The sequence below is a fragment of the Astatotilapia calliptera genome, chromosome 11 (genome assembly GCF_964374335.1).
Source record: "Astatotilapia calliptera chromosome 11, fAstCal68.1, whole genome shotgun sequence".
Taxonomy (NCBI): Eukaryota; Metazoa; Chordata; class Actinopteri; order Cichliformes; family Cichlidae; genus Astatotilapia; species Astatotilapia calliptera.
Genome location: NC_137432.1, coordinates 36,705,073 through 36,730,481, shown reverse-complemented (window position 1 = coordinate 36,730,481; position 25,409 = coordinate 36,705,073). Strand labels below are relative to the sequence as shown.

Sequence of the window (25,409 nt, the reverse complement as noted above, 5' to 3'; positions counted from 1 at the left end):
TTAAAATTGTTGTCCAACTAAAAGCCAGAACCTAAAGATTTTTGTTTACAATAAAAGAATTGGGAAATTGAGTTCTGGTTGTGAAATATCTCTAAAAATCATAATATGAATTGAAGAAGCTGGAAACATAGATTCGACAAAGACACAGGACAGTACTGTATGTGAGGCTATGCCCGGTGTATTCAACGCCATTTTCTTCGCAGATTCTACTTCTGATAACATGTTATACTTTCCCCTGTTTACTTTTTTCATAGTGTTTTGTCAGAGAATATATACCTTATTTTATGATCTCTTATGAAAGTGGAAAGACAGGCTGACATATGAGATCAGGCAGGACTCTGCAGATGATATTGTGACCTGTAGTGAGAGTATGGAGCAGGTGGAAGAATAAGAAGAGAATTATTAAATGTAAAACGTATTGTCCTGCTCTTATTTTCTGTTTGTTTGCGGAACTGGATGTTTTGGTTTGTTTTATTGCTAGCTGGTGTTGCAGTTCTTTACATGGCCACACGGGGGCAGTGAGTGCTGGCGCCTCTGATGCAGCCCGCTCTTCTTCCCTAGTTTAGCCTGACGTATTTCCGTTTGGAAGTTCAGCGTGCGTTAAGCTAAAACAGCAAAACAGTTTACAGTGTATGAGTGTGTGTGATGTACTTTTAGGACAAATGCACAGTTTTTCGTGTCTACGGCAGGATGCTCGTGTCCGCTAAGTGTCCGAACCGGAGACTTGTGCGCTGCAACTCAAGCTAACGCCTCATCTGTAGCTGGAGTTAGCAGTCGGCTAACTCAACCTGCTGTTTCTGTCACAACAAGAGCGTTTGAGAAGCGGTGAGTGGACTTCAGAGACGGTTGTGTTGTGTCTCCTCTAACGCTCACACTTTGTATAATGCAGGTGTAGTAGTGGATGGATAACTACGCTGTAATATGAAAACTGACAGTATTGGTGCAAAACACTGCGGTTTGAAACGACGCTGAATCCAGAGCTGCAGTTAAAGGCGAAGTTATTGGAAACTTGAGCTTGTTTAACGAAACCTAAATGTGAGGAAACATTTTTATTTAGTAGTTTTGCAAAAAAAAACAAAAAAAAAACAACCACTCACTGCTCTGACTCTTTAGCTTTCACAGAGGTTATCAAATCTAGATTGTCAAAGGTTAATGCTGAAGGTTTGTAACTGGACCTGGTCTGAATGTGGGAAAGGCAGCAGGGAAATCATCTCTTTTTGCACATTTACTGTCCTGGAGCATCCTCCAAGTTGAAGCTGACATGTTGGCTGGCTCCTTTCAGTGTGGAGGTGTAGCATCTCCATTATGAGCTCCTTCACGTCCTGGTTTCTAAAGTCTCCCTCTTAAACCCAGATTTTAAAAGTCTGGATAAAGTTGCTTTTACTTTTGTTCTGCTGTAGATGCTCCAACAGTCATAGCATTGCTGCCTGTTTTTGTGTTTTCACAAAGGGATTCACTGCAGCTCTACAGTTTAGTAAAGTTTTCCCTTTCTAAGGGTGATCCTGTCCATATTTGAAAATTCTGGATAAATCATTTCAAATTTTGTTTTTATTTTTTTAAGTTGCAGTGATCTGTGACTTAATTTAAATCCCGTCCTGGAGTCTGTTAAAACAAGTCTGGTCAAATGTAAAAATCTGTTAGCCTTTTTAAAACAAACAAACAAACAAACAAACAAACAAACAAACAAACAAACAAACAAACTAATTTGTTTACTCATCATATGGCCAGGTGTGGTCCACATGTGCAGAACAGTATCTACAGTGTTTTAGATCATTTGAACAGTGAATCATGCAAAGCCAGTCTAGGTCATCTTTAAAGAATAGTGTTTAAAATGATCCTTATTTATCCTAAGCTGGGCCTTGGTGCAGCCCTCCATCCACCCTGTGTCTGAAAAGAGCCATGCTGGCTCTATTTTGATTCAGCCTTTCTTTACAACAGCATTCTTTTGATTGGCCGCTTCATGCAAACAGCAACTTGGCGGATGCTGTGCTGATAACCATATTAAGGATATCCTCTGTGTGGGACATCATACATCTAGAGGAGCTGAAAAAGGGGTTTTGGCTCCCAGGCATTACTTATACATATGTTGACCTCATTATCTAAAACTTTGGCGATGTTTAAAATGATCACCCACTGGAACGCTAATTATATAAGAGAGAAAGTAAGGAAAAATATGTAAGATCCTTTATTTGTTAATTATTTTAAGCTCGTTCTGCAGTCTTTCATGAAGCTGCTGTGGGATTATTTTCTTTGGGAATCAGTTCATTCTTAGGAAAACTTTTTGAAAACATCACAGCCTTCTAAACCTTTATTTTTCAGGCCTTGTATGAAGATAATGGTAACCAGGTACCTGCGCATGTGTCTGTCGCACCGGGACTTTGGATAACCCTGTTTTTGTTCTGTGACTTTCCTCTTTCAGAAGACACCATGGCCAATCTGGAGCAGTGGGTGAGCGACCGTCTCCACGACATCCTCGGGCTGAGTGACAGATACGTGTCTCAGTTCATGATCGGCACTGCTCGGAAAGCATCGAGTCCCGAAGACTTTGTGGCTCGCCTCGAGCAGACGGGCACGATTGACATCGACCAGAGTGTGGCCGCCTTCGCAAAGGAACTCTTTGAAAAGGTTCATTCATGAAATTCTACCCGAGTTCCCTGTGACGTTCACCAAAACTCATTTTCTTTTAGCGCTGGTGGTTTAAAAAACCCTCTAATGTTGTTTTACTGTTGCAGGTTCCTCATAAACAGGTCGTTGAGAAGCCGTCCCGAGCGGTGGAACGGCAAGCGATCGAAATGGAGAGGAAGAACCGGACGTACACGTTACTGGAGGACAGCGACGATGCCGATGAAGATGCTGCGAGGGAGAAACAGAAAGGAAAAAAGAAAAGCAAAGACAAGGAACGCGGGAACAAGAGGAAGCACATCAGACAGAAGAAAGGCAGCGAGTCGTCCAGCGAGGAGGAAGCACCTAAAAGGTAATCTGCTTATTTTCTGCTTTTTTAAGATCTTGGTGCTTTTTTGTTTTTTGTTGGGGTTTTTTTTATTACGATAATTTACATTCATATTTATTCTTAGTTGTGGAGGAGAGATAGACACCAGTGTAAAACTATGTATCCTGTTCTCTAACATCAGGGATAAGTCAATTCAAGACGACCACAAGACAGTAAAGAGAGAAGAGGAGGAAGAGGAAGAGTGGGAGAAGGAAGAGAGAGAGCGACTGCAAGACATCGAGGAGAGGGATGCGTTTGCCCTGCGAGTGAGGGAGAAAGACAAGGAGAAGACGCGCAACATAGCCGAGAGGACGGACAAGAAGGTGGGCACGCAGCTCTTTTACGGTCTTTCACAGGTGACCTTGTGTCTCACGCAGGCAAATATTTATCCTGTTGTTTTGTTCTCCACAGGCTTATGAGGAAGCTCAGAAGAGGCTGAAGATGGCTGAAGATGATCAGAAGAATATGGTGGGTGGTACGGGACAATTTGTGCGCTCATTGATTCCTGAAATGGACCTCAGTTGCTCAGCTGTGTGATAAGGTTTCCTCTTCCTCTTTAAAGTTGCCGGAGTTGAGGAAGCGCTCTCGATGGGAATATCTGAAGAAGAGAGAGTCGGAGAAGCTGGAGGACCTGGAGGCAGAGATCGTGGATGACGAGTACCTCTTCTCCACTGAGGAGCTGACAGAGAGGGAGAGGAAGGAGCTGGAATACAAACGCACCATTCGGGATCTAGCTAAAGATTACAAAAAGGCCGGTGCCAAGGAGCAGGAGGAGAGAAAGAACAGATACTACATGCCGGAAGAGAATAGAAGAAAGGTGGGAACGAGGAATGTCACATGTAGAAACTCGTCTGACTGCAGTTGTCCATATATTTACCGTCTCTCCACACTTACAGGAGGTGCCACAGAGGGACCTGGAGCTGGAGGAAACCCCCATGGAGCTGGGAGGAGAGCAGGGTCGCTGGGAGGAGGAGAGGCTGAAGACGGCCTCCCTCAGCTTTGGGGCCAAGAAGGAGCGAGAGCAAGGAATGAAGCAGGAGCAGGAGAAGTACCAGCTGATCCTGGAGGAGGACGAGATGATCGACTTTGTCACCACCGCCATTACCATGAAGGGAACTCGGTCTGAAAAGGTGACGCTCATCAGATTCCTTATTCTTTTTTATCGTTGTGGGTCTCATTTAATTTTGATCTAGTCTGCAGCTCCGTGTGCAGTACTGATTAAAAGGAAATATCTGCTTATTTTCACCGTCATAGCCGGCGTGCAGGCGTTACACAGCCTCCTGCCCAGCAGCAATAGTTTGTGTAATTTCACCGAGTGCTGTGCTTGATGGAAAATGCAAAGATACTAATTATTACCCGTTTAGATATCATATCTGAAATACCAGCTCTTTCTCAGCTGCATTTAAAAACAAAGAAAAAGACATGAATGGAAAAAAAGTATCAGCAGAAAAAATGGTGACCACCTATTTGTTAAGATTACGTGTTGCATTCGGTTTTTACCTCTTAGACAGATGGACATATTTTTAGATTTGTCCTGATCTGCACTTTTTAACATGAATGTTCGTTCTTCTTGCCTTATTCCCAATGTTCAGCTTGGAAAAGTATAGAAAATTACCACATAATTACATTTCTTTAAAAATATGTACATTTTCTATTTTAAAAAAACTCTTAATGTAAGCATAGAAGTGTAGAACCAAAGAAACATTTCCCAGCTCGGTCTAACAAAAATGTTCATTTTTACTTGAGAGTGATTTTTAAAATTTTCCACACGAAGGAAATTCCTAAATGCAGAGAAGCAGGTGATTTCCAGTTACAGTAATAACAGCAGAGGGGAGAGTCCACTGGCTAAGCCCCAGTTTTTCATGTATTATATCCCATAAATGACACAAGCCTCCGGGCCTCTTGTTTCACCACTAGATGGCAGAACTGATGATCTAAAAAAGCAGCCTCAGTATTTGATCCTTTGCCTGATGAGCACGGTGAAGTATTTTGGACTGTAGTGTTACATGACCTCTGACATCAGCGGATGTTGAGATCTGATCAACTTTTAAGTCATTTTTTTGAACTTGTCAGTGAATCTGAGGAAATAACTACGAAGAACCAAATCTGCAAAGTCAAAACATAATTATGCACCTTAAACGGATCAGAATTTATTCGTTTCCGTTTTCATTTCCACGTTTCTTTTTGCCTTTCTGCTTCAGCGCACAAACGATCAGGTTGACTTCAGAGAGTGCAGTGGGATCAGCCTTTCACCTGTCAGATAATCAATGCAGGTCTCAGAATAATGAATGCCTGCGTTCAGAAAAGAGCTGAAAAACCAGGGTTATTTTGGGTGTCATTTGCATGATGACACAGAAATCCTTAGAGAGGCGTGTAAACAGAACGAGAAGTAAAGAAATTTAGGGAAATAAGAAGAGACTACGTGCAAAAATAATAATTAAGTGATCAAACACAGAAGCCAGTTCATACAAATGTTTTGCATTTAGTAACAATTTAATGTATTTGCTCATGTTTTCACGGACAGTTTCAGCCACATGTGTGTTCCCAGGGTGCAATGCAGCCTGTGTTGTAGTGTGATCTTTGGAGTGATGAAAGGCTGTATTACAAGGAAACATGTTTGAGTTGGTGGAAAAACGAAAATATCTTCCACCTGCGTGCCTTTTTATATGAGTGTAAATAAAAGAACCAGTCGACTGTGTCCTTCCAAACCTTCTGTAAACATCGCTGACACAAATTCGCCTCCGATTCAACCCGACGAGTACACTGTGCATTAGTGTTATCTGTGCAACAAGGTTTCATTTATTACTGAATGATTGTTTTTAAATTAATCTTTTGTAATTATATTTAAGCTTTTCTTTGGTGACACCGCAGGGACTGCACTTATTTTCCTTGTACTTGTTACAGTGAAGAGATTGTGATTCTTCTGCTTCACTGTAAAAACTCAAACTGCCTTTTCTTCTGACCGTGTCACCTTGAGGATCAGGATGCTCCGGCTCTGTCGCAGGCTGAGCTGAAAAAACAGTCAATGCAGGAAGTCCGACGCAGCCTTCCCATCTTTCCCTACAGAGACGACCTGCTGGCCGCCATCCACGAGCACCAGATCCTCGTCATCGAAGGAGAGACGGGCTCGGGGAAAACCACCCAGATCCCTCAGTACCTCCTGGAAGACGTGAGTGTAGAATTTAAATGTAGCTTCATATATTCACGTATTAAACGTGTTAGAGAACAGCGACTGGGGTACCCAACCGAAATATTGGCCTCTACCTCTTGGAGTAAAAAACAAAGTCCACCACATTGTCCATGTATCCTAGGATGTTGAACTATAGACTGCTGTTCCAGTGTGAAATATTTACTTTCCAGAGTAAGGAAAATCCTGAGCATCCTGAAAGTGCTGTCAAAGTAATCCTTAAACACTTTCCATCAGGGCTACACCAAAGGAGGCATGAAGATTGGATGTACGCAGCCTCGCAGAGTGGCAGCCATGTCAGTGGCAGCCAGAGTAGCAGAGGAAATGGGTGTGAAGCTTGGTAATGAGGTGAGCTTAGTACATGACTACACCAACACTTGATGTGTTACTGCACCTTCAAGCAGACTGAAATTGAGTGTTTTACTGTCATCCAGGTGGGTTACAGCATTCGTTTTGAGGACTGCACATCAGAGAGAACCGTGCTCAAATACATGACAGACGGCATGCTGCTCCGAGAGTTCCTCACCGAACCGGACCTGGCCAGCTACAGGTGCCATTAATGCGTCTGTGCCCTCTGCTGGGTTTTTATGTTGCTTTTCATGAAGAGCAGAAAGCACCTAAAAGTAACAGTGCTGACATGGGAGAGTGTACTTCTGTACTGGCTGCTCTTTACGTGTTTAAGTAGTTTATGGAAGCAGGGTAAACGATTCTCATAAACCATTTTCTCTATTAAATCTACATTCTGGGAGCAAAGTAATGCTGCAGAGGATTTGTGGAGTTATGTAGGCTTTACTAGGAAGACAGGGCAGTTGACTTTCAGCCTGCAGACACAACCAGGCGTGCACGCTTGTTAAAGATTATCTTGGTTTAGGCAGGTACACAGTCTTAAAAGTTGGTAACTTTACCAGTACTGACCTTCTCTGTTTCTTGGCCACTACCTTTTTCTTCTGTGGGGGGTTTGGAAACCTCATCTGATTTAAATTTGGCCTACCTCTCCATCAAGATCATTTGGTCATGCGCCTGTGAGCTGCTAGGCTGTAGCGTCTCAAAATAGCAACCGTTCAAACCAACACTGACATTTTCATAATGTGAATGCAGCAGCAGAGTGGTGGATCTTGTGAACAGAGGAAACTGCAGTGATCACTTCATTCCTTCAGCATGTCATTGGTTCTGCTGCTCACTGGATCTGTCACCCTTGAGCTTATTAGAAAATTGTTCAACCTTAGCCAAAGCTGTCGTCACATGAGCGTCCGGTCAGTTTGAAAAGGAAGGTGACATTTTCTCTCTGCACACAGCAAAGTGCAGGTGGTCTAATCTGGTTTAATCAGACACTTTATTTAGTTTTATAAATCCTCTGCTGGCTTCTCTGTAGTTTGACATTTATCACCGAACCCGTTCGTGTCGATCGTTTTGCTCCCCCCACGATCTCTGTCTGTCTCCCCCCACAGTGTGATCATCATAGACGAAGCCCACGAGCGAACGCTCCACACCGACATCCTGTTCGGTCTGATTAAAGACATCGCAAGATTCAGATCGGACCTGAAGGTGCTGGTGGCGAGCGCCACTCTGGACACCGAGCGCTTCTCCTGCTTCTTCGATGACGCGCCTGTTTTCAGGATCCCTGGCAGGAGGTTCCCCGTCGATATTTTCTACACGAAAGTAAGATTATATTTGAATCCTCGCCACAGTAAACGTTACAATTTAGAGCCTATAAACCAAACTGTGGTGTTGATGTGTGTGTGTCTGTGTGTTGTCTTATCAAGGCTCCAGAGGCAGACTACCTGGAAGCGTGTGTGGTGTCGGTGTTGCAGATCCACGTCACTCAGCCTACCGGAGACATTCTGGTCTTCCTCACTGGACAGGTGCGCTTCATATCATATTCCCAAGAGATCCAGAGCTTCAGACACGACTGTGATGCTCTGCAGCAAACATCAGACTGAAATCTCTCTCAAAGAGTTACACCTAGTTTAACATCATGTTCTCTCCATGCTTTCCTTTGTGTGCAGATGTTTTTATAATATAATCACATTCTAACTGATGGCTGTGAAACAACATTGATCTTCACGTGTTCTGTAGAATAGTTTGGACATACCACTTTATCAAAATCCTGACACAGAGGATCGCAGGTTCATAATGTGAAAGTAAAGTCTTTATTAAATATGGCTTAAGTGAATAAGAAAATCAGCTGATTTTAATGAAACTGATGAAATTGCCTTCACTTACCTGAATCCTTTTTCGTTTCTTTTTTCGTGGAATGAGGAAAAAGGTGAAACGACAGAGTCGCTGTTGCTCAGGACGATTCTTTCTCCATAAACTCTTTGTCACAGTGAACACATCACTTTCTGTGGAAACTTGATTTTCCCATGTGGCTCCTGCAGCACTGATAAAACACAATGAACATCAGAAAAAGGCCACAGTGAACCTGAAACAGACCTGATCTAAAACCAAAGAAGGATCAGAGTGAGCTTGATCATCCATGCATGCGTTCATTCATATATTTCTATATTTATTCTTAAGATTTGACTCTGTTTTTGTTAGAAAACAGGTAAAATCCCACGTTCACTCTGAGAAAGTTGATCTTGTAAATTCTACAAGTTTAGAAAACTGTCCTGACATGTACGGATGCAAAGGGAAGGAGAGGGATCAGAACAGATATGTTAGAAACACGGGTACAGTGTCCTTGTGTGTGTCGGCTGATTGTTGAGCCTCGCTGAATGCGTGTCTTGCAGGAGGAGATCGAAGCGTGTTGCGAGCTGCTGCAGGAGAGATGCAGGCGGCTTGGTTCTAAGATAGCAGAGCTGCTCGTCCTCCCCATCTACGCCAACCTGCCGTCTGACATGCAGGCAAAGATCTTTAATCCTACTCCGCCTGGAGCGCGTAAGGTGAGACAGTGTCTTATTTCTGAGAAGCTTTTATTGTTTCTTAATACAGCTGCCCTACAACTAACAGGTCAGTGAAGGACTAATATTTCATTTTGGCTGACACAAAATAGGCCAGCAGTCGACCATGACGGGTTTTTGTTAAACCCTTATTTAACCAGGATACCAGAGTCTTGATTTAAAATCTGTTTGCACAAGTGTCCTGGTCTGTTTACTCTGCCAGCTGGATCAGCCTCGGAACATTTTCCTAGACTGGAATATTCACAGTTTGCACCAGCTCATAACAATCACAACAGGCTAACAGGCCTGTTTTTTGCTTTGTTTTGATGAGAGCTGCTGGAGCATTGCAAAGTATCATTAGCATTATGCCAATACGGTGTTGAATACTTGACATAATTTATTAGCTAGCGTGCCTTAGTTGGGAGTTGGATTCTCTGGGAGAAACAGTTGTTTCTCACAAGTCCATCTCACAACCACAGCTGTGGTCCCTGCTGGTCTGCCTCCACTGCAGATGTCTGATGGTGCAGATGGAGGTGAACGGATCTGCGCTGTAATCACAGGGTGAAACCAAACGCTAGCTGTCATGCACTGCTGAACGTGAACTGGATGTGAGGCTCTGAGTGATGTTGGGACAAAGGGAGCTTCAGTTAAATCTTTCCACAGGTTCACCTACGAAACCTTCAAACTTTTAGGCTCTCGCTGGCCCAGGTCGTTCTTTCAGTCTTGACTCCAATTATAATCACTAGAAACATGAATCCTAATTCACATTCAAATTTGTTTGACTGCCCAATCTTAAGACAAAAGTTTCAACCACAGATGATCTTAGGTTAAAAACGGCAGCTATTAAGACCTAAAACAATTCCAGCTGTTCAGGAGATTTGCGTCCCGTAATCAAGGTGAGCTAAAGCATTTAGTGCTGCGTGTAAACAAGGTTAAGTGTTATATATAGTGTGTGAATGGGTGGATGACAGGTTGTGTAAAGCGCTTTGGGGTCCTTAGGGACTAGAAAAGCGCTATACAAATACAGGCCATTTACCATTTACCATATTGGTACATTAAATTCCACTGAGTCAACCCGTCGTATCCTTTGATTTTACAGCTTCTCTGTTAGAAATCCTAGTAAATAAATATGAGCTTCCTGCAGTTGTAAATCATGTTTTTGACGTCTTTTTTTTTTTAACCTCTCATTTATCATCTGGATTTAATCTTTGTTGGTGCAATGTTTTCTAACTTTATCTCTCGGTGTTTCTTTTCTTATCAATCCAAGGTGGTGGTGGCCACCAATATAGCAGAGACTTCATTGACCATAGATGGCATCATCTACGTCATTGACCCTGGCTTCTGCAAACAGAAGAGCTACAACGCCCGCACAGGCATGGAGTCACTCATTGTTACACCTTGCTCACGGGTAACTGCTTTTCCTTAATGTTTAACTAGCAGGAAATCAAAGTGAAGTGACGATAAATTTAAGCCATTTCCTTTTATTGCTGTTCTAAACAATGACGGGTGCATCCTTGGGATTGGTACAGGCTGGTCTGTGGGGTTAGACCAGTCTTCACCACCATGGAGGTACTGAATGGAGTCTTTGTGTCTTTAAATATGAGAGCTCAAAAAGTTTTGAATGAATTTTGATAAAGTTCTTTAAGTGTTTATTAATAGAACAAAGAAAAGTTGAATGCATATATACAAAATACAAAAGTAAATGCTACCCGGTGTGAGCTGCGTGGGTGGAGCTTTTACTTACATATCACTCTAATGTGAGATAAACTGTTACATAAAAAACTAATATTTGGAATATAAATATATTGTTTATACATATTATATTGTTTAAAGACCAAGTCCTAGAAGCTGAATTGAAGAGAAATGATGTCTCGTTTATTAGCTTCTCTTTATTGGCTCACTGTTAAATTGAATTCCTTCTCCTTGTGCTCAAAGTGCTGAATGATTAGCCAACATCATAACTTCATAGTACCATTTTATCCTAATAGAGCACTTTGCTCTCAGACTGCAGGTCTACTTGTGTTCTTAGAGTTTCTCAAATTAAAATGGGAGGCAGAGCCTTCAGCTTCCAGGTCCCTCTCCTGTGCAACCGACTCCCAGTTCAGGTTCAGGAGACAGACACCCTCTGCTTTTAAGAGCAGGCTTCAAAATGTCCTTTTTAAAAAAAAAAAAAAGCTTATAGTTGGTGGTGGATCAGGCGACCTTGAACCATCCTTTAGTCATGCCGCTGTTTGAGGCGAACCAAATTAACTGAACTACAGGTGTGAAATCACCTGGAAGGTCAAACATTTGCTGAACTTTATTGTAGCTGCAGCTGAGACATCGAAAGGTCAGATGTGTCAGATTCAGTTCGTTGGATTTCTCGTCTGTGATTGCTTTTGACTCATTCGTTGTTTTAAGGTGGATTGATTTTGGAGTTTTGTCTCCTAACAAGGCAGCTGGTGCAAACCTGTTTTGTGAAAACATCTTACTGAATATATTTGATTTGATCTGACTCGCACTGTTTTGGCTGCTGAAAGCAGCCCGTGGTGAAATTGTCTTTGAAATATAATCAAAGGTGGAGGAGGGCCTGATTGGCACACTCGAGTCAGCCAGAGATCCTCAGAAGAACAAACCTCTCCAGCTTTCCAAAGAAAAAAATAAATAAGTAAATCTCCTGATAAGCTTGTGGACTTGTGGGACTGTAAATCACTTTGACCCAGGTCAAACATAAAAATACTATGTTAAAGAGACCTCAGAGATATCCTCCACTGGCTTCACAGACATGTATTGTAGCTCAGGTGTGGTGGTGTATTAGTGCAGGTGATTTATCTGTCTGTTTTTTTTCTGTGTGTTTAACTCTCAGGCTTCAGCCAATCAGAGAGCAGGCCGAGCAGGCAGAGTGGCTGCTGGGAAATGTTTCAGGCTTTACACAGCCTGGGCCTATAAACATGAGATGGAGGAAACAACTGTGCCTGAGATTCAGAGGACCAACTTGGGAAATGTAGTCCTGCTGCTAAAGAGTCTAGGTAGGGGAAGAAATGGGGATCCTGTGATTTTAAAACACCAGGTGGCTGCTGTTGTGTAGTGAGCTAATCTTTTTTCCTTGCAGGTATTAATGACCTCATTCACTTCGACTTCATGGACCCACCTCCTCATGAGACTCTAGTCTTGGCTCTGGAGCAGCTCTACGCCCTGGGAGCCCTCAACCACATGGGAGAGCTCACAAAGGTGCAAACCTGGAGACGCTCTCTATATTTTTAATATAGTCATATATATTTATAGAATTTCTGCAATCACAGGTTGCTTATAGACATTAACCTTCACAGTATCGTGATGTGAATATGCACCGTCCGACAGAGTTAATAGAGGCCAAAAACAAAGCTAAGGGAGGGTCGCCAAAAAACTCCACCAAAATCAGATCGCACAGATCCCTGGGTATGTACAACAAAGAGCTGGTGAACTATCTCATCCTATATTTGAATCTGCAACAGGCGCTGCAGAGTTGGACATATTTTACATTCTTACTGTAACTTAAGCTGCGGGAGAGAGATACACCACCTTTTATTTTTACAGGAATAATCTGTGACCATCTCTGCCACGCTCGGCTGCATATTTGCATCACGTACTTTGCACACCTGATGCTCGTAAGGCTGTAAAATGGCTTCCAGCACTGAAGAGTCACTCACTTCCTTGATCGAAAGTGCTGATGCATTTTAACTTTTATTACCAATCTGATCGTGTTAATGAGTAATTATCAGGGACAGGAGGATGTTTTTAAGAGCGTGTGTAAAGGTGTCATTAGCCAGTTTTGTAGGTCATTGGGTTTGTTTGTTTTTTTAATTAAATGAAGTGTTTATTGGTATTTAACTCTTTCTTTCTCTCGGTCTCTTTTTGGGGCGGCTCAGCTGGGTCGCAGAATGGCTGAGTTACCTGTGGATCCCATGCTGAGTAAGATGATCCTGGCCTCAGAGCAGTGAGTCTCCAGTTTGATTGCATCATAGTCACCTGCTTGAGTCTGTACTACCTGCCAAATTAGCTGTTTATTTATTCAGTCACATTGCACCATGAAAGCGTTAAACTATTAATTATCAGGAAATCTGATTCCCACACTTTATGTACAGGAAGCTTGCATGGTTTGTTGAAAGATTTGTATGGCGAAGTTGTAGAACAGGTAAGCTTGTGTGCACATATTAGCATAATTCCAGTCTGTCCCTCCATCCTCACATCTGTGCTGATTTTAGCTGCACGTGGAGTCTCAGTTGGGTGAGCTGAAGGGTGTCTTTGACGAGACGAAGGCTAGAAATAAAGGTTAGAAATATGGTTTAACACAAGTCGCTGCGGTTTTTACCAACCAGAACACGTCAGTGATGCTCGGTCACTACATCAAAACCGTAACCGTAAGGAAAGAGAGCATCACGACACATCTGTGTGTGCAGATTGTGTCTTTAACGCCCTCGCTGTCTTTGTATCTCGGACATCTCGTTTTATGAACATATGCAGTAAATGGTAAATGGTAAATGGCTTGTATTTGTATAGCGCTTTTCTAGTCCCTAAGGACCCCAAAGCGCTTTACACAACCTGTCATCCACCCATTCACACACTGGTGATGGCAGCTACACCCTGGGGCACACTGACAGAGGCGAGGCTGCCGGACACTGGCGCCACCGGGCCCTCTGACCACCACCAGTAGGCAACGGGTGAAGCGTCTTGCCCAAGGACACAACGACCGAGACTGTCCAAGCCGGGGCTCGAACCGGCAACCTTCCGATTACAAGGCGAACTCCCAACTCTTGAGCCACGATCGCCCCCCAGTAGAAGATGAAGATGGACTAGAGCAGGGGTGGGGGAACTCCATGCCTCGAGGGCCAGTGTCCTGCAGGTTTTAGATGTCCTTGATCCAACACAGCTGCTTTAAATGGCTGAATGACCTCAACATGTCTTGAAGTTCTCCAGAGGCCTGAAGTTTCCCACCCCTGGACTAGAGGCTGCTGGTGTCCACCTACTGAGAAACTCAAACAAAAAAACAGCTAGTGTGCTTTCGTTGCTAGTTTTTCCACTGATGACTGCTTGGGAAAAACATCCTGCCTGTAGCTAAGCTGACACAGGATGCCATCATCTTTATCTAACAGAAATAGAACTTCCATTCAGCATCTACAGCGATTTACACTGCTGTGTATTCACTTTCTATTTTAAGCGTTTTTATGCATTTTGTCTCGATTTCTTGTCTGACCTGTTGCTATCATTTCCCATTATTATTAGCATTTATATTAACAATAGAAATTATTAATTTTGATGCACTTTTATGAAACTTTTAAATCTGTCATGCATAAATGAAAGACTTTTTTTGTTTGTTTATTACTCCTGCAAAAACAAAAATCACATGGAAGTCGTATCTGTAGCTGTGCGGACTTTCCCCCTTTCCATAAACAAAAAAGCTGTTGCACTTTAACAAAGTGTGGTCAGTAAGTCTGCCTGAGTCCGGTCTGAAGGATTTATAACGCTCATACACTTACGGGCAGTTGGTTTGGAGCAGCATGTGGATGAACCTCCACATGACAGAGAAACAGACTGAAAGACTGGATTCAGTCAACTCAACACGTCATTGTTCAGCGAATCAGCCATGTTTACCAGTTAGAAACATGATTGTTCATCACTTTGACAGCAGAACGTTGCTGAATTAAACACTTACACTTATTAGAGTGTTGGAAACTTGATCAGCTAGTTCAAGTTTTGTTCACTAAGAGAATGGAAAGCAGTTTCATCAAAGACAAAGAGAGAGAATTAAAAAAAGAATACATAGGATTTTAATTAGCAGAAGTACAAATGAAGACTGTGTAGGACTGGTGGTGTCTCAGAGGGTGGGCAACATCTCATCTTAACACTCGGGTGGTCTCAGAGTAAACAGCATATGATGTTGAGGGGAAAAATGTGACAAATCCCAGTTAGAGATCAGTGGCAGTAACTGAAGGAAGGCTATAATAAGATGAATGAGTGATTCTACATGACCTTCTTGTAACATTCAGTAGTATGAAGGTAAATATGGGTTTGAGGACACTTTTCCACCGCGGAACAAGACTGATGACAAAACAAAAGTGTGATTCACAAGGTTAAAACATGACTGTAGAGATTAAAATTGGATTAAACTCAACTTATGGACTTCTGTGTTTACATCAAACAAAAACATTATGTGCGGCCTGTGAAAGCGGGTCTGCTGTGGAGGAAGAAATGCAGTCTGTCTAATGTGTGGGTATAAAGGATGCAAGCAGGTTGAGTGAAACAGTTCCTTTAAAACCTGAAAAATGTGCATGAATTCAAGACTCGCACAGAATTTCATTTCGGGAACATTTGTTTTTTTTCTCCAGGTACAAATGTTCGGAGGAAGTGTTGACGATCGCGGCCATGCTGTCTGTAAACAACTCTATCTTCTACCGTCCCAAAGACAAGGTGGTGCACGCCGACAACGCCAGAATGAACTTTGTGGTGCCCGGAGGAGACCACCTGGTGCTGCTGAACGTCTACAACCAGGTATAAACTCAGCCGGGTAACATCAGGGCTGGAGATATGTTTGACGTTTAGAAACACATTTGATGCTGTGTTGAAGTTGGCAATCTAAATTCAGGTAAAATCACTGATAAAGACACAAGTATCAGGGCATCATTTTAGAGGCTGATTTAAGAAACACACTCAGCACTGGCTCAGCGCACAGTTTGATTATTGTGTGCTAACTGCAGCTGTGATATCTTCCTCCCACAGTGGGTGGAGAGTGGTTATTCCACACAGTGGTGCTATGAGAACTTCATCCAGTTCCGCTCCATGCGAAGAGCCCGGGATGTCAGGGACCAGCTGGAGGGTCTGATGGATCGCATTGAAGTCGAGGTGGTCAGCTGTCAAGGAGACAGCGTGCCCGTTCGCAAGGTTAGTGACACTGATGAACTACAGTACAGCGTTAGCTGTTCCCAGGCAACAATATGGAGTCTTATTATCAGTCACTTCATATTAATAAGGAACTACAGCTAGTCCCACTCTGGGCTTTAGCTTCATCTGACAGCTGCAGCACTGCTGAGTGAGGCCTTTTTGAGATGGAAACACAGATTGAGATTGAGCATAACTTTGCAAACAAAGACTTGTCTTATCTGCCACGCTCTGGGAAAATAATACCAGTGATATTTATAGCTTGTACAGAACGAGAAAAAGGAAAGTTTGAAGCCTAATCTTGAAAGTAGAGATAGTGTCTGTCTCCTGAATCCAAACTGGAAGCTGGTTCCACAGAAGAGGGGCCTGAAAACTGAAGGCTCTGCCTCCCATTCTACTTTTAAATACTCTAGGAACAACAAGTAGGCCTGCAGAGCGAGAGCGAAGTGCTCTAATAGGGTGATATGGTACTACAAGGTGTTGATGCATGCTCAATCATCCAGGTAAGTAAATCCCAAAAGGTTGATTCTGTTCATCTGGTCGTAGCATTTTGTGGGAGAAACGTGTCGTGACTCATCAGCTGACTTCTTCAGTCTCAGCTGACTGCAGGTTTCAATCTTATAAACAGTACATTTGCATAATGACTGAAACCAGCCCACTGAGGGAACAATGGGCTGGGAGGTAAGTTCCTTGATCATTAATATACAAATTCTCATTACCATTGATCAACAACCACTGATCAAAGTTCATTGATCAATGGCCAAGAATACCATTCACAGAGAGTTAAGGAATGGCTGCAATCACAGCATTGTAAGATTGTAAGATGATGACAGATGCACCCTCAGGCCCCCTCTTCGATTAGAGCCTGAGGGTGCATCTTTCGCCATCTTACAATCTTACAACACTACGTCCAGATGAACAGAATCAACTTTTGAGGATAGTACTATAAGGTCATTAAGATAAGATGGGGCCTGATTAAGACCTTGTATTTAACAGGGAGCCAATGAAGGGAAGCCAGTACAGGAGAAATCTGCTCTCTCTTTCTAGTCCCTGTCAGGACTCTTGCTGCAGCATTTTGGATCAGCTGAAGGCTTTTCAGAAGTTTTTAGGACTTCCAGCCTGGAAGTAATAAATGCATGAACTAGTTTTGCAGCGTCACTCTGAGACAGGATATTTCTAACTTTAGAGATGTTGCGCAAATGGAAGAAAGCACTCTGGCCTATTTGTTTAATATGTAGCACTCTATTTTATTAGATTAAGCACTAATTAGCTGGCATCTGTATCTGTGCTGTGTACTTAAGCACATTATGGATTCTCCTTACAAAGCAAGGTTGCTTTTAACTCTCCACCCTCTCACCCAGTTATCGTCTTCCGGTTTCAGAACACTGACATGTAAAAATCAAGTCTTCAAGACTGGACTTCACAAACTAAGTAACTATATTCATCTTTAAAGCGGCAGCAACAAACATAAATGTTAGATTGTTAGTTAAATTATTAATTGTTATTAATGAGAGTTGTCCATATAAAAACAATGCTAAAGTAAAAACTACGAGGGCTGGTTTGGTATGCCCTGACTCAACCATTTGATAGAGAATTGGTCTTTATTTGTGGATGTGTTTTCTTTACATACTTACATCCTGACACATCCTGAAAGCAAAAGCTGAAACTGGTTATTCAAGAGATGGGATGGTTCCACAGCTGCAAGTTTCTTGCCATCAGGAAGCACATTCACTAAAAAGTTTTGTCCTTAAATCAGTGGTTCCCAAATGGTTGTGGCAGTCGTGCAGTATTAGTACACTATACAGCTGCACAAGAAGATAGAAATGACCTGTCATTTTTGTGTGTCGATACTTTTGTATGTACTCATTTACTCTCAAAACTGACTAAAAAACACTTGTGCCAGAGGGTAAAAACTAACATCCCTCTAAGAGAAAACTGGCTTACTTCTAAAGAGTGTTGGATCTAAACCAGAGGGAGTAAGACTGATTTTGTGAAGTGTTTGATGACTCAATGGAAGCAAAGTATTTGCTAGTGGAGTGGCAACAATCTTGAAAACTGGGAACTAGCGCGACATTTGCCATTTTTGATCTGCCAATTTGTCAGTAAAATCAAAACAACTAATGACATGCCACATGACTTAGAGACTGTGTAGTGCACGTATGATTGGAGATAGGCCTTGAAATAATTTCAGCTAATTTACCTAGTGAACAGATGTTGCTGTTTTTAGGGTTTTCTGTCCTCATCGGGCATATCGGAGCTCTGTGTTTTTTAACATCCATGCAGAAGCATATAAATCAGCCCAGCCACCGCTTTCATCACCCTCTGGAACTTGTTCTGATATATGGCATAGAAATATTTTACTATATCTCTTAAAACTTCATTTGTATTATAATTTTTAATTATTTCTGCCCGTGTTACAGCAAAATGCCCGAGTAACGAAATCCGCTGGCTCTGATTGGCTGAGCCTACAATGCCTTCTGAATCATGTGACAACCCCTTGGCTTCCATACTTGCGCTTCGCTGTTCCACTTGAACGACGTATTGTTGTTCTAGTTAGCAATTAGCCTATAGCCTATCGTTCAGCATCGCCTCACTCAAAACGCGCGATGGGTGCTTCGACTTACGAAAGTTTTGGACTTGTGAACGAATTAATTTCGTAAGTCGGGGTTCCGCTGTATTCAGATTTCTCCAATTGATGTTTCTGAGTTAACTTAAATAATTTCTTCCTCTTGACCATCAGCACATCTAGACTCTGACAAGACTGTCGAAAAATGTCCTACCATTAATTAATGCTTAAATTAAATATAATCAACATGTCTATGGTATCTAACCAGATTCTTACTCTGGATGGCATTACCTTGGCCTCCAGTAACGCTGTGAGGAACCTTGGAGTCATTGTTGACCAGGACATGTCCTTCAACACACATATTAAACAAACATGTAAGACTGCTTTGTTGCATTTGTGCAACATCTAAAAACAGAAACTTCCTGTTTCAGAGTGAAAAACTAGTCCATGCATTTATTACTTCTGCACTGTGCTATTATTATTCATTATTGTCAGGTTGTTCTAAAAGCAAGGTTACTAACAGGAACTAGACAGAGAGATTATATTATCCCATATTGGTTCTATTCACTGGCTCCCAGTTACATCCAAGATCAAATTTAAAATAGTTCTCCTCACCTAGATCGTCTTTCGTCCTCTGTATCGTTGTAGGTCTTTACCTTAGAATATAAAGTATCCTGAGTAAATACATAGAATTAAATGGAATTGTTTCTGCAGCTATAGTTTTAAAAGACACTATGCTCTACTTTTTTATTGGTACATCAGAACTATTAATATTAAACCGAATAAGATGAAATGAAACAAATGAATGGTACAAACAATCCAGGGGAGTCGATGCAAGGTAAAGATGAGTTTCACGACATAATGAGAGAGCGAGGAGAGAACAGGGTAACAAAACCACCGGAAAGATGAATAAAACGGAGTCAATGTCAGAAACGTAGTGTAGGTAGTGACCTGTTCGAGGAGTAATCAACACCATTTCATATTTGCTTCTGCTTTGAATGTTCACAGGTAAACATCAGTGATGCAGTGCAGTGAATGTGATGCACAGGAGGGTGGAAATTTAAAATAATCTGAAGGCCCGAGGGCAAAAAATTGCTTCATTTTTCTCTGACACAAGATTGATGATTTTGTTGTAATGTCTTCCTCTTCTGTGAACAGTGATTTTACTTGCTTCACGTTCACGCTCCAGTACAGCTCAGAGCAGCTCCTATATTGCTCAAGGACAAGACATTAACAACATAACAAGCTTTAAAGAAATCTGGATTCTGGTTCTGTAACTAAAAGAGTACAAGGATCTGTCAGAGGAAGCCTGTAAATCATCAGCAGGCAGAAGCTGTGTGAGTTTCCTTCACATACCTGTACCTGTGTGTGCGGTGAACACCTGAAGTATTCGCGATAAGGAGAGGGCGTTTATTTTCTTAGCTGAGTCACACCTCTTCCCTTTGCACGCTGCCTTCACTCAAGTCAAACATCCTACAGCTTATAGAAAAAAAGACGATGCACAACTTACTTAATGATATTAAATGATAATTGGCGTAAGGAGGATTGTGTGTGTCCAACGTTTAAATCCAGGAAGCATCAACTTCTCAGCTCCTCTACACAACACATAAAAAGCCGAGTCAGTCATCTGATGATTATTCCGTTTTGAAGTGAGAGACAGTTAGGTTACATGCTACATGACTTGTACGTGACAGCTGCTGTCTGTCTGCTGTATCAGCAACTATCAGCACGCCCATGAAGGCGCCCGACACCACCCGGCCTACGTTACAGAAAGTGTGAGTGTTGTAAGGAGGTTTCACTGTGGAGAGGATCTCCATGGTTTCTGTTTGTGAATCCCACATGGATCCTTTCTCAGACCCTGATGTTTCAGTCTCAGTGCTGATTGTCTTCTTTTCCTTTAGTTTCAAGCAGAACAGTCGAGTTTTTCCACACAATCCAGTAACATCAGAGGATTTCATCTCAGCTAAACGAGAACTGATTTCTCTGCCTGTCTACAAAGTTGTAATTGTACAATAACAATATAATAACAACAATAAACTTGCATAAAAAAGTTTTTTATCACAGAAAAAATCCACATAAGACTACATATAGCAACTTTCTATTCACATATTCGCTCATTATACTTCAATCCAAGCAATGATAAGAGCATGGTCTGAAATGCGTATCTGCCCTGACCTCTGCTCAGCAGAAACAAACAGAGTCAGCCGACCTGAGTGGCTTGAGGCAGTTTAGGTGCTAGAACCTCTAAATCAAGGAAGTCAAAAACATTTACATGAGCCACATGCAGCCCGCTTTGATGTTATGTGGATCGGGCCAGTGAAACTCCAATCATCAATACGATATCTTAATACTAGACAAAGAAGTGCTATTTCAACAGTCTTGTGTTTTTTACATGATAAAGATATCAGTCAGCACAACTCTTTGGGCTTCAATTATAAGAAGTAAATGTGTAAAATACAGAAATCCATCACTTCCTTATTTTGGTGTATTGTGAATGGCCATGGGGGAGGTCTTTATCAGTAGGAAAAGCTGTACAACAAAACAGTTCATGTTTTTCTGGAGTCTTTACCAGACCAAGTCAGGCCCCCAGGCCTTTTGTTTGACATAAATCATGGTCACTATTGTATTATAAATAACAGCGGCGAAAGTTAAAAGGTTTAGACTAGAGTTAGTGGTAGACAGTCCCCTCACTCTTATTTAAACCCATCTAAAATCTTCCCTTCAGGCAGGATGGCTGATGTCGTAGTCCTGGAGCTCTTTCACTCTTTTATTTCATTTGCTGTGCCCCGTGCTACCAGCACTAGACTAATTCTGGTCACGCTGAACTATATGAGATGAGATAAGGTGTACTTTGTTTATCCTTAAAGTAGGGAAATTCTTGCACTAGAGCAGCCAAAACATTAAACACAGCCTATAGCAGAAGAGCTTGAATAAGCAGAATAGACATATAAAGGTCGATAAATTACACAACAGAGATCTTAATAAATTAAAAAGTGACATAAAAGAAAAGTTAAAGTTCAGGTTAAATGGGGCAGCTAACCCCTGAATATTCAGATCATAAAACACTGCTTTATTATTTAAAAAAAAATCATTTAATGTGTTTAAGTTTGAAAGACTATAAGACTGTAAAACTTGTTTTTAAGAGTATCTCATAAAATAACCTAGTTTAACCTTCTTCAGCCTTGTGCCCAAAGGTAAATGGAGTGCATTACTCGTACTGTACTGATCAACAGACTGGAGGAACCAGTCATCAATGTGCTGAGTCAGCCACAGTGCTGTGGCAGCTGCCATTTCTCACGTCTTCTGCTTTATCGTTGTTGTTGTTGGTGTTATTATTAAAGTCTTTATTATCATTGTTGTTATCATTAATACTCTTATTTAACACTGTTACACAGTACTTCATGTGTAACGCTTGTATGGAAGTGTGGAGCTATGAACTGTGGCTACACACAGTGGGAGAAAGGATCAGGAGATCCAAGCACAGATTCAGCCGGGCGGATGGGCTGAACCAAGTGTGTGGAACAGGTCTCAGTAGCTCTGAGAAATCAGCGTTTCGAATGCTGGTCAAAAGTAATACCAAGCTCTTAGCAGAAGATTTGATATTGGCGGTGAGCGTGCTGATGTAGTGACTTGGTAAAGAACATTAGATCCTCAGGTTTTCCTCAGAGGTAAGAGAGGAGGTTAAATACAGAAAATACGTCTGAGTGTCATCAGCACAGCAAAGGTAAGAAATACTTTTGAAGCTCACAAGTAGGTGACATGTATTAAAAAAGCAGAACTGGTCCAAGGGTTGAGCTGTGGGGACTCCAGATACGTGGGATGTAAATGAGAACATACAGTTGTTCATGTGAATTCAAATAAGTATGAAAACCATTACGAGAGCCGTGCCAGTGACGCCGGCTCAGCTCTGTAATCTGCATCATCAGTGGTCTCAAAGGTGGGGTTAGCGTCTAGTAGGACTAAAATTCACTGTTGTCACTGGTAATTTTCAGTAATGCTGTTTCTTTGGTAATCGGATTGGAATTTATTATTTGTTTTCCTCAACGCGCTGAAGGAGCTGATGAGCAGCTGTGAATGGACCTGTGGTTATCTGAAACCCGGCAACTCAGGAGGGTTTTTTTAAGCACACGGAAGATGTTGGCTGTGATTGTTTTATAACCGTGAGAAGCTATTGGAAGATGACAGGTAGAATCTCTTTAGGATAATATCGAGTTTGCAGAAAGATGGGCACATGTGACAAACTATATCAACGAGATCTGTTGGGGAAATCGGATTAAACCCAAATAACATAACTGGATGAGACACTTGGGCAGGTTGAAAGGATCCACACTTGAATTTGAACTTTTTCCACAGTCATTGGAAGATACAGCAGGAAAAGCAGACATAGCAGGATTAAGGAGTCTGATAATGGTGTTAACCAAGAGCCTCAGATTGTTAATCAAACCAGCAAAGTTCTTGTCTTTATGGTTGGTTGTTGTGTGTGGTTAGTAACTTCTTAATGTGCAGGTAGCAAACATGGAAATTTGTGAAGACTCTTCTCTTCCCTCCACAGACGTTATCTGCTGTTTGTGTCACAGTCTTGAGCTCAGTTATGGGAAGTTTGTTTTGGGCTGCAGCTCCCCAGTATCTCCTTTCAGACATGAGTTCTTCTAATAAGCAATTAATCTTCTAATAAAGAGTAAATGTTTTATTCTAATCACACTTTGTTCATTGCGTTATATTCTAACGCCATTCTTTTTTGTGCCCAGCGCTTGTGTATTTTTCTTGTTGTTCGTCCCTGCAGAGCCAGGAATCCCTGCTTTATTAACCCATCTGCCCTCCACTGCTTCTTATCCTCCCCTTCTGCAGGCGGTGACTGCAGGATATTTCTATCACACGGCCAGACTGAGCAAAGGAGGCTACAAGACTGTGAAGCACCAGCAGACTGTTTACGTGCACCCCAACAGCTCTCTGTTTGAGGAGCAGCCCCGCTGGCTCATCTACCATGAGCTGGTCTTCACCACCAAGGAGTTCATGAGACAGGTTGGCCTGCTCGCCATGTCATACAGTTTTACTTTTTCAGTTATAAGCTTTTACATATCAGCGACTCCCAGCTGGTAAATAATGATCGGTTAATCAAGTGTAATTGATTAGTGGCACCTGGCTGCAGTAGGGTTGTACGTTTTCACACTGCTAATGCATTTTAAATGCTAAGTTTTGTAAAATGAATAGTAACACAGTGTAATGTGCCATGCTGTTGTCCATTTCAGGCTGTTTAAATAATTTTAGAACTTGCTAAGAGCCAGATGACTATACACAAAATCTCAGAACGAGCATGTAGTCGTCTTTTCCGTGGCTGTTTTATTCCCAACAGGCGTCTAACTCAAATGTTTGCAGCACTTTCTGTTGTTTTTCACAGCATGAGCCTTTCTCTTGTTTCACATCTAAAGGAGCCAGCTGCACCCTTCTTTGAGTTTAGTACGAGTGGTTAATGAGGATGTGTCAGTGTTTCAGAACAATATTTAACTACAGGCATGGCTGCGTATCAGTCCACTGATTAACCTCCACTCGCCTTCTGTCCTCTGTTGCACTCAGGTGATCGAGATAGAGAGCGGCTGGCTGCTTGAAGTGGCCCCTCACTACTACAAGAGCAAAGAGCTGGAGGACAGCAGCAGCAAGAAGATGCCCCGTAAGCAGGGCAAAACAAAAGAGGAGCTGGGCTGAAGTGAAGGTCAAGGCCGTCCACGGCACATACCATGAAAAAAAAGTGCTTCTCACTCAGGACAGGGTGACAGGACGAGGCGCACGAGTCTGAGTGAAAATGGAAAACGTACCATGTTTCTAAGCTGTAACTTGTTTTTTGACAGCGATCGAAATTTGACCCGCATTATTCAAATCACACCAGTATTTTCAAACAAGTTTCTATTTTCAAAACGGAAAGAGAGAAAGGTCGAGTGAGAAGTGGGCCACGCACCGACTCTGGTTTAATCATCAACCAGCCGGCAGGGCTGGGTCTCCAAAAAGGAAAAACGAACACGCTTGGATCTGTGTTTCCCGCTCTGATGGCAGCAGTGCGGACTCACCAGCTGGTTTGTGAATCGGCACGAGACTGTTGTGCTTTGACCGCTCGCTTATTCGCTCTGTGTCAAACTGTCACAGCTGGCACCCGATTAAAGCACGCTCACGTGTGAGGCTCCTTTCCTTTTCTTTTTTTTTGGTCTATTTTTCTATGGCAATAAAGTTTTACAATCGATTTGTTTTTCAGCTTAATAATTACTCATCGCAGTAGTATTTGCAGCCTTTTCAACTTGTTTGCTCGTCTGGTTTTATTTTCAGGAAAGTCACAATCGGAAGAAGAAGTTTTAATGTCAGAAAGGCCTCTGGTTTGTAAGGGGCGTATTTTATTTGATTGTTTAAGCCAAAACAAGGCATATTACGCTACCTGGCAAAGGAATGCTGACTTTTATGTGCGTTCATGTTTTTATTATATAAAGCGTGACGTATTTTCAGAAGATTGTTGAGCTGTTTGACAAACACAACTCTACGATGTGCAGTTGTGCTGCACTGTTAATCTTCAGACTCAGAGTAGTTTATTGATCCATAAGGGAAAATATTTTGGTTACAGTGCTCCAGTACAAACAGTAACAAAGACAGACAATACACAAAGTAAGAAATGGCACAATATATACATACATATAAGTCACTTATTGATAAATAGCTGAATAAGAAAGAAGAGCATGATGTGCAAAAGGGTGCAGCTATTGCAGTAAACAGTGTGTTAAGTTGTACAGGGAGCCACAGGCAGGAATGAGTTCCTGTGTCGGTCAGTGGTGCTTTTTGGTCATCTCAGTCTCTCACTGAACGAGCTCCTGTGACTGGCCAGCACGTCATGGAGTGGGTGGGAGGAATTATCCA

At 42.1% G+C, this 25,409-nt stretch overlaps 1 protein-coding gene across 2 annotated transcripts; it reads left to right on the top strand.

Moving 5' to 3' along the window:
* The first annotated feature begins 80 nt into the window (after window positions 1-80).
* Window positions 81-24,747, top strand: dhx16 (DEAH (Asp-Glu-Ala-His) box polypeptide 16). Of its 2 annotated transcripts, none has more exons than XM_080308537.1 (21): window positions 81-825; window positions 2,420-2,625; window positions 2,733-2,974; window positions 3,132-3,312; window positions 3,401-3,457; window positions 3,552-3,806; window positions 3,886-4,119; window positions 5,973-6,158; window positions 6,414-6,524; window positions 6,611-6,726; window positions 7,625-7,835; window positions 7,940-8,038; window positions 8,906-9,058; window positions 10,323-10,463; window positions 11,901-12,063; window positions 12,147-12,265; window positions 12,943-13,010; window positions 15,400-15,562; window positions 15,791-15,952; window positions 23,364-23,537; window positions 24,090-24,747. In XM_080308537.1, the coding sequence occupies exons 2-21, from the start codon at window positions 2,428-2,430 to the stop codon at window positions 24,216-24,218; spliced, it is 3,162 nt and encodes a 1,053-aa protein (XP_080164663.1). In that variant the 5' UTR covers window positions 81-825; window positions 2,420-2,427; the 3' UTR covers window positions 24,219-24,747. The 2 variants fall into 2 exon arrangements, with proteins under 2 accessions (XP_080164663.1, XP_026040230.1); XM_026184445.2 differs by having other exon boundaries at window positions 5,967-6,158.
* Window positions 24,748-25,409: the final 662 nt, after the last annotated feature.

Excerpts from the sequence above, each read along its gene's own strand:
- dhx16 (XM_026184445.2), top strand. The coding sequence starts at position 2,428 with ATGGCCAATCTGGAGCAGTGGGTGAGCGACCGTCTCCACGACATCCTC. Across the intron at positions 6,525-6,610 it reads GTGTGAAGCTTGGTAATGAG|GTGGGTTACAGCATTCGTTT; the intron begins GTGAGCTTAGTA and ends ACTGTCATCCAG. Across the intron at positions 12,064-12,146 it reads CCTGCTGCTAAAGAGTCTAG|GTATTAATGACCTCATTCAC; the intron begins GTAGGGGAAGAA and ends TTTTCCTTGCAG.